General features: G+C 35.2%; 1 protein-coding gene across 2 annotated transcripts in view; it reads left to right on the top strand.

Annotated features, from left to right (window-relative positions):
* LOC135196742 (amiloride-sensitive sodium channel subunit alpha-like) overlaps window positions 1–9,817 on the top strand; it is a 35,579-nt gene that overhangs the window by 6,061 nt on the left and 19,701 nt on the right. For both annotated transcript variants that reach the window (XM_064223559.1, XM_064223558.1), the window contains exons 5-8: window positions 4,416–4,541; window positions 6,652–6,741; window positions 8,364–8,444; window positions 8,773–8,962. In XM_064223559.1, coding sequence (XP_064079629.1) covers window positions 4,416–4,541; window positions 6,652–6,741; window positions 8,364–8,444; window positions 8,773–8,962 — 487 coding nt within the window. The remainder of the gene's footprint in view (window positions 1–4,415; window positions 4,542–6,651; window positions 6,742–8,363; window positions 8,445–8,772; window positions 8,963–9,817) is intronic.

The raw sequence follows: 9,817 nt of genomic DNA, 5'->3' as shown, positions 1-9,817 counted from the left end.
CACACCACACACATATATATATATATATATATATATATATATATATATATATATATTTATATACATACATACATACATACATACATACATACATACCAGGGAATGTATGAATAAATTTTTTTTAGATCCTATCCTCTATCGGCGTGCTAGCTAACCCATCATCTGAGGACTGATACAAAGTGGCAGAAATTGTCATAATATATATGCTAGCAGGACAGCACACGCGAACATAGAATACGGTTGGAAAACAAGTACTTGCTCCTATCTGATGTTTGTATCTTTTTAAAAATGAAACTTCTTGCCTATTTCTTTTAAGACTACTGTAATGAATCAAGTTTATACATACCATGATTAATGTTCATGTTCTGAGTGGGACTCATTTTTATGAAAGTAGAACTCAATGGTGTTCTTTCTTGCCCATTATTAGAATAAGATATCTTTAATTTTATGATGGTTTTTGCGGACATGTACAAAAATTCCACTGTTAACCAGTGCATTTCCTACACATCTTTTATGTTGTTTTGGTCTCTTTTCCAGTGTTTTTCAGTTTGATCACTATAAAAGTTATCACAGGAAATTTCTTACCTGTTTTCCTAATCACTAGTTGACCGACCCATCACTGCTTGGGATAACTCTGAATCACAACTGATAAACTTGCTCTCTCTCTCTCTCTCTCTCTCTCTCTCTCTCTCTCTCTCTCTCTCTCTCTCTTACATTGTATTTATACATATAATAAAGAAAGTAATAGTAGTGCAGAAGATAAGAGGCAATTTGAAAATCTATTAGATATGCTAGACCACAACATTCAGCAAGAAAAATCACCTGCCAACAAGAAAGGATAATATTTTAGACCCAGTATTTGTGAACGAGGTGAATTATGTTAAAGAAATAATAGTGTATAATACGAGCATTTCAGACCATAATGTCATAGAATTAAAAGTCCGTGGCAAAGCAAGTGAAAACAGAGAGCAAGAGATGAAAAAGTGGAAAGTACAGTTTCTATAGTAAGAATATAAAATGGTCAGAAATAAATGAAGAATTAAACAAAGACTGGGAAAACATATTCGTAAGTGATAAGATACAGGTAAATACGAATATATCATATAAAATATTTGAGAAAATAGTGGATGAGTATATACCGAAGAGGAAAAGTAAACATCAGTCATGCATACCAAGAGACAGAAGGATCTTGTTCTAGAAAATCAGAAAGTGGGAAAAAGATCTTGCAGAAGAAAACAATGCATGGAAAGTGATGCAACTAAAAAGTAAGATAGAAATGCAGAACAAAAGATTATACAATCAAAAGAAAAAACCCTAAAAAATATCAAGCAAAACCCCAAACTATTTTACTCATATGCGAAAAAGATGAATAAAAGATGAATAGAAATAGGCCCTCTAAGAAATGAAGGGCGATTAACGAATGAAAAAAAGGAAATATGCAAATATTAGCAGAAAGATATAAGAGAGGATCTACACCTAGAATTGATAATGAAGATAATGGTACAGAAATAAGAGATGAAAATAGTGAATATTTATCGGACATAGATATTAATTAAGCCGATACTATGGAGGCTTTTAATGAAATCAAAAATGGAAAAGTAGCCGGACCAGATTACATCGCTGCCATTTTGTTAAAGAAAGTAGTTCATTCTACGCAAAGCTACTCGGAATGTTATTAAGACAAAGTGTAGATACAGGCAAGATTTATGATGAACATAAATTAGCATATATTACCCCTACTTTCAAAAGTGGATCAAGACTAGAGGCAAGTAATTATAGGACTGAGAGTCTAACATCACATATTATGAAAGTGTATGAAGGGGCAGTGAAGAAAAATATAATAAAACATTTAATGAAAAATAATTTTTTTAATATAGGAAAACATGGTTTTGTACCCGGAAAAAATACACAAACCCAACTGTTAGTCCACCGTGAGAACATATATAAAAATATGATAAACGAAAACGAAACAGATGTGGTTTCCCTAGACTTTGCAAAAGATTTTGGCAAGGTAGACCATAATATATTATCGAAGAAAATGAGAAAACATAATATTGTGGACAAAGTAGGAAGATGGATGAAAGAATTTTTGCGAAACAGAAAACAGATAGTTATTGCAAACGATGGGAAATCGGACGAAGCTAAGGTAATATCCAGTGTGCCACAAGGTACGGTGTTAGATGTATTGCTGTTTGTTGTTATGATTGCAGACATAGACAGTAATGTTAAGGACTCGCCGATGACACAAGAATAAGTAGAGAAATTACTTGTGATGAACATGGGAACTCGCTACAAAGAGACCTAAACAAAATATATGAATGGACAGAGGTAAATAGGATGGTATTTAACTATGATAAATTTTAATCAATAAATTATGGATATAAAGAAGGAATGCTGTATGCATATATGGGGCTTAAGAACGAGACATTCACAAATAAGGAAGCAGTCAAAGACCTTGGTGTGATGTTGAATAGGAACATGTTATGCAATGACCTGGGACAACCCGAACAAGCTGTAAGGTTTGTAAGGTAAGGCTCTCTCTCTCTTCCTCTTCCTCTTACTCCTTTCTCTCTCTCTCTCTCTCTCTCTCACTCCACCCATCTCTGTCTCTTTCACTCTTTCTTCTCACTAATACCATCTCTCTCTCTCTCTCTCTCTCTCTCTCTCTCTCTCTCTCTCTCTCTCTCTCTCTCTTCTCTATCCTTTCTCTCTCTATCTCTCTTTCTCACTCCACCCATCTCTGTCTCTTTCACTCTTTCTTCTCACTAATACCATCTCTCTCTCTCTCTCTCTCTCTCTCTCTCTTTCTTTTTCCTAACACCTCGTCTACTCTCTCTCTCTCACTTCCTCTCCCTCTCATTCTCTCTCTGTCTCAAACTCCATCCTCTTTGATGTCATTGATGTTTACCCTATAGTATTGTTTTCCAAAATAAGTCATGTATACAGAAATTATGTATAATAAATTCGTCAAGTAACTAAGTCTACGGGCATAACCAGCTCCGTATCAGGGAATCGCTTCTCACTCCCACCCCCTTCAGAGTGCAGAAGGTAGGATGAAACCCCATTATGAAATATGTTAGGGGTCCCCACTATAACGCTGGCAAGTTTCATGTCCAGTGGACCAGCTGGTTGGCCGTGATTGAATGATGGACGGACGGACAGACAGACATGTCGCCCATTATAGTAAGATATAAATTTCATCTTCTATGATTCAGTGTTGCATATAAGTAATGCCCTTAGGAATGTGGATGTGAACACTGATTTCTTGACTAATGTTGTGACCAGAATAAAAGTGATTTTAAACAGGATTATAGGTGGGCTATCTGTACACAATGTATTTAGACCCATTCCTAGTTCTCTGTAATAGGCAGCTGATGGCACTGATTCATTTACTTTAACAGAGAAGTTATTTACTGGGGATAAAGGGTTACCTACCCATTGCCATACCAAAATTCAGTAAAAATTTCCCCTTGGATTCAAATTTACATTCTTGTACAGAAAATTTAATTAATGTTAATAGCGTGTGCTTGGAATATGGTATCTCCAGCTGTCTAGTCTCAAACCTTTCCCCCGAAACACTCCAGCAGATCGTCAATAGGTACCTTTGTGAATAACGAAGCCATGAGACGACTCACTAGCCTGGATTCATTATTAATCTGGATATTATTTAGTTTATTTATCAAGTCAACATTGTTCTTAATATTGGCACCGCAGATGTTACCAACCAATGGGTTCAGAATATCCACCAGGTATTTTGTTAATTTGTAGGGTGCAGAATCCACCGAACTGGTCATTTCTTTAGCGGGAAAATTTGTTTTATGCGTTTTTACTGTTAAATACAATCATATACGGTTACATTCATCTTAGGTTTTCATTTCCTTTGATTAGATCTTCAATTGTATTTAAATTACTTTATACACTTTCTGTAGGATTTTTATTTAGTCCTTTGTCTGGATTTTCATCGCTCTACTTAGTATTACTTTTTTCTAAATACTCAATTTTATCTAAAAAAAAATACCAAAGCACCAGATTTGCCAGCTTTCGTCAGGTGTATATTTTTATCCTGTTGCAGTTCATTTCAGCAAGGACATGAACATTAGTCATGGCAGGTATAAACCTGATACATCATTCTCAAAAGAAATATGCAGGGAGTTTGATTATAAAGAAGGTCATTGATAGACAGGGATAAGAGTAGGAGCCTGCCTACGAACATCTGTCATACATAGATACATAATAGTTTATATGTTATAAAGGTAACATTCAGTGCAGAGGTTAATTCGGTTACATATATGTATGGATTTATGTATGAATGTATTGTGTTTATGTGTGTGAGTGAGACATTCTGAGATAAAGAAGTGGTTACTTACTTACAAAATATCTCTCAAAGTACTAAGGCCACGTTTTTTCCATTTCAGTGACGAAAGACGCAGCTGCGCACGAGTTTCGACAGTTTTGTAGCCGGTATTACACAGCCTTGCTCGAGATACACAATGAAACCAGAGACTTTGCTGCTCGTCAGGGCAACCAAGAGTGTCCTCTAGGTAATGATTGTATGTCCAGTTCTTGTTTCTTAGAGCTCTCTCTTTCCAAAAAGGACTTCCTTTCACTTTTTGTCACATATATCAATTTGAAAAGGCACTCTCTCTCTCTCTCTCTCTCTCTTTGTATATTGTCATGAGAGCTATTAAGCCATATCTAAAGAACACATATTTGATACATCTACGCCTAAAGACTTCAAACGCACCAAGGCACTTGTACAATGATGTGCTACAATTTACTCAGCTGTAAATCACAACCCACTAGTTATGGTTGTAGGGATTTTAAAAGGATCTTAACTAATCTAGTGATTTCTGGATCATGTCCTCTGCTGTCTGGAACATTAAATGAATGGTATATATGCTTCGCAGTTAATGATGAGAAAAGTTCTTGATAATATTATATAGTATATATATATATATATTATATATATATATATATATATATATATATACTTAAATCGTCTTCGTTTTGTGTTATACCACCCATGACATGGTTACAGTCTCTTTTTATAGTATTGTGATAAAATAGCTTGAGGATGTTATTGAAGCAAAGAGAAGTTGTTCTGAGTGATGGTTGTGAAGAGAAGTGGAAAGACTTTTGAAAGGAGTCTTCTTGTGCTGACGAAGGACAGGTGGCAAAGGAAGGGAATAATAGGAGAAGTCAGATTTTCGTGGTCAATGGAAGCCAGTAAGCTCAAGGAAATGGCTAACTCTACAGTAGAATAGATGAAAGGTACCTTTATATACAAAATTTGGAAGTAAAGAAGTGTTGAAAGAACCACAATGAAGAGAGTGTGGCATTAATTACAGTTGCTGAACGGAATGTTGAGATGAAAGGTCTCTAAATATTATGGAATGGAAAGAGTTCAAAGGAGGAAATACATAAGCCGGACTTTAAGGTGAAGCTGTCACAATAACTGCAAAGACGAATCAGAAAGTCTTGATTCTTGTTTCATTAGGTATTTGCATCCACGTAATTTCTTCGCAGGATTCATTTAGTTTTAAAGTTATAAAAGTAGCTATATATATATAATATAGATATATATATTATACTATATATATATATCTATATATAATATATTATATATATATTATATATTATGTATATGTATGTATATGTATATATATAAAATAAAAGGAGCCGTAAAGTCGCCAACTATTAGGAAAAGAGGATGAAATACGAGAGGGTGGTAAGAAGGGTTTGACATCTAGCAAGGCACATGGAGAGGGGAAGAGGAACTAAGGGTGGGGCGGGGGGGGCGGTTAGTGTGTATGAGAGCGAGAGAGAGAGTGAGAATGAAATGGATATTTGCATCCACGAATTTCCTTCGCAGGATTCATTTTTAGTTTTAAAAGTTATAAAAGTAGCATATATATATATATATATAATATATATATATATATATACCCTGGTTATATATATATATATATATATATATTATATATATGTATATGTATGTATATGTAATATATATAAAATAAAAGGAGCCTGTAAAGTCGCCAAACTATAGAGAGAAAATATTATATTTCAGAGACTGCTGTTTCTCTCTTCAGGTTTGGCGTTTTTTATGGGCGCCTTTTACTAGATGGAATTCTGTTGTAACAGAAAATTTTTACCAGTCATATATATATATATATATATATATATATATATATATATATATATATATATATATATATATGTATGTATGTATGTATGTGTATGTATGTATGTATGTATGTAAAGGATAGGTGACAAGTAGACAGCAAGTTATCGATTAAGATAACATTTACTGGCCAACGCGTTTCGTAACCTCATGTTACATCTTCAGGGATACAAAAGAACAATAAATAACAAATTCAAGCACATGGAAAACAACTACTTAAAACAAAAGAAATTAAAATTAAAATTGCAGTTAAAAACTTAAGTATTTACAAAAACAGGAGAGATAAGAAAAGCACCTGTCATATCGAAAGTTGAAATGAAAGGAACGAAAATCATTTAGGCCAAGTACAGTGGAACAGAGGAAGTGAGCGAGTTCAGTTTGGGCGCTAACTGCTTAATGAAGAGAGATTCAAGAATAGACAGTTCGTAAGAATGCCTTGTTTGTAATATGTGGATTCTTTCCCTTAGATGATTACAACGAAACCGCATCCTGGAGCCCAATGTGCAGTAGTGAGGTATTTTGTGACAATTTTGGATGTTACGACTACGAATTGAAGAGTAAGTCTTTGACTTTCTTTCTCTTAGTTCCTTAGTTCTCCATGTTTTATGTGTTTTCATGTGTTTGTTTCAAAGCCTGTTTCATGTCGCAGCGGTGAATGGTATATGCTGTGAATGATTCCTTCAATTTTGTTGCTTTTTTGTTTTTGTTACTTAGGTTGGCGAGAGTGATGTGCCGGGTCCTGAAAGTAAAATCAAAATTATTATTAATTATTATTATTATTATTATTATTATTATTATTATTATTTGGTCTATCACAATCATCCTATTCGACTGGGTTGGTTTTATAGTGCGGGTGTTGGGTTGCATCCTGTCTCCCTAGGAGTCCATCACTTTTCTCACTATGTGCGCTGTATCTAGTAGCACAGCTCTTCTGCATGAGATTTTGAGATCGTGCCTAGTGTTCCTCTGATTATGGGTACAATTTCCACTAGCATACCCCATATCCTTCTTATTTCTATCTTCAGGTCTTGATATTTATAAATTTTATCTCTATCTTTCTCATCTACTCTGGTGTCCCATGGTATTGCGACATCAATCAGTAATACGTTATTCTTGATTTTGTCATTCGTCATCACGTCTCCCCTATTGGCATATATCACCCTGTCTGTTCTGATACCATAGTCCCAGAGGATCTATGCCTAATCGTTTTCTATCACTCCCTCACGTTAGTGTTCCTACCACTTATTATTGCAAGCTAGCTGATGTGTCTTGCACAGAGGCTCCAGTGGAGGAATTTTGCTACTGAATCATGCTTCTTTTTGTACTGGTTCTGTGCGAGAGCTGGGCATTCACTTGCCATGTGGTTTATGGTCTGTATTTTCGTATTGCACTTCCTGCATATAGGTGAGATGTTATTTCCAGCTATCATTCTTTGAACATATCTCGTTCTTAGGGCCTGATCTTATGCCGCTGTTAGTATTCCTTCAGTTTCCTTCTGGAGTTCTCCCCTCTGCGCTGTAGCCATTGCCATATTTCATCGATGGCCAGTTCTTTATTGTGTCATTGATTTGTTGTGCCATTGTTTTTGTCATTCTCCTGTCTCTGTATATTTCTGGGTCTTCGTGTACTTTTGTCAGTCCTTCTTCCCATGCATTCCTTAACCACTCGTCTTCACTGGTTTTCAGAAGTACGCTGCTCTTGATGTTGACACAGTCCTCTATGCGTATTAGTCCTCTCCCTCCTTTCTTTCATTTTATGTATAGTCTGTCTGTGTTTGCTATTGGGTGTAGTGCTTTGTGGATTGTCATGTGTCTCCTAGTTTCCTGGTCTATGCTGCGGAGTTCAAGCTTTGTCCACTCTACTACTCCAGTGCTGTATCTGATTACGGGTACTGCCCATGATTGTGTGTATGGCTTTCATCATATTTCAGGCGTTGCTGTTTAGGATCAGTTCTGGAATTATTGTTTGTTTAAGCATTTCTTCCTTTGCAAAGTCTATGTGTTAAATACTGTTTTCAACATTGTTGTCGGTATATTGATAACAATAACAAAAGGGCTAATTCTTTGATAATTATTGTAATTTTTATTGTTGCCCCTATTTTTACCAATATAAATGGAATTCACGCTGATAGTGGCCGTTATTATTGGTTGATCCCATCTAGCCGTGTCATTTCTTCCAGAATACTTGGAATTCAGAAGCACCGAATACGATGCCATCTGCGCATATTGTACGAAAGATTTCAACTGCTGGAGGAAAGATTGTAAGTAGACAGCATGAGTTCGTGTTTGCCATGTAAGTAATCAGCTGAGAATATGGCGATACTGTAGAATGACATCTAAGTGTTTTCATTGTAAAAGCATATGCCTCTGTGCAGATTTTAGTTCTATTTTCATTCATTCATTACCACACCGCGAGACCTATTTGGTGCCAGCGCTTGGCATTTGGCCCAGACCTGGATTTCGTTCAGATCCTTCGGTCCTACTCTGTGAAAGCTGATAGTCAGATCAGTGGTCTGGTTAATCTATATAGATAATAAAATAAATAATACATTTAACTACAATAATGCTTACGATTCTTCGTTCTTACAGGGGTCGACTCCTGGGAACAGAGCTCCCTGAACAAGAACCAGTTAAGTTGGATTCTCAAAAAAAAGCGGTCTGACTTCCGGGACATCACCAGTCTTTACGAACCGACCACTGAGGTCCTTGAGGATGCTTCCATACCAAAGGAGGACTTCATTTTCTCCTGCAATTTCGATGGGAAATCCTGCAGCGATAAGTAAGTGAATAGACTCTTGTTATCTAACTCTAAGGACACATCTTTATCTGGTTTCAGTGTCTTTATTGTTTTTTTTTTATGTACGTCTACCGTCTGTTCAGCTAAAGACTGGTAATATTCTTGAATGCAGGGTAAAAGAACCACCCGTGAGAGAAGGGTTCTGTAAAAGGGTGCCAGAGCTTGAAGGCCACTAAAATATATTTGTACCCCTGTGGGAATTCTTTAGATGTTAGTTATTGTTATTACTGATCAATTTATCAAAGTGTTTCCATTGATATGAAAATTACCTAAAACCTTAAACTTATTAAAAAGATCTCACGTACACACACACAGGCACACACATATACATTGTAAAGAATATATGATGGCTGTCTATCATTGTACCTAAATCAAAGGCCCGGGTTCGAATCCTGTCTGGGACAGAGGCAGTTATTAATTAATATTTTTTAGTGCAAGCTATTCCCTAGGTAATTTTGATTCGAGTAAAGTGGTATTTATGGGTTAATTATTATATATATATTATATATATAATATATATATATATATATATATACACACACATATATGTAGTATAATAGTAATTCACTACTCACATCAGCTATTTTTCTTCATGCTTTCACACACACAGACACATATATATATATATATATATATATATATATATATATATATATATATATATATATACGTATATATATATATATATATGACATTGTCGAGGCACAAATGAGATACAGTTAAGGAGAAAGTTACAAGGTAAACAAAAACATCAAGAATACTAAATGGTTAACTGTCAAAAAGGTAAAAATCAAGAGATAATCCAGGATAATCGGAGATTACAGAGTCACAAACTAA

Source organism: Macrobrachium nipponense, chromosome 18 (genome assembly GCF_015104395.2).
Source record: "Macrobrachium nipponense isolate FS-2020 chromosome 18, ASM1510439v2, whole genome shotgun sequence".
Taxonomy (NCBI): domain Eukaryota; kingdom Metazoa; phylum Arthropoda; class Malacostraca; order Decapoda; family Palaemonidae; genus Macrobrachium; species Macrobrachium nipponense.
This window is presented reverse-complemented; position numbering and strand designations above follow the sequence as displayed.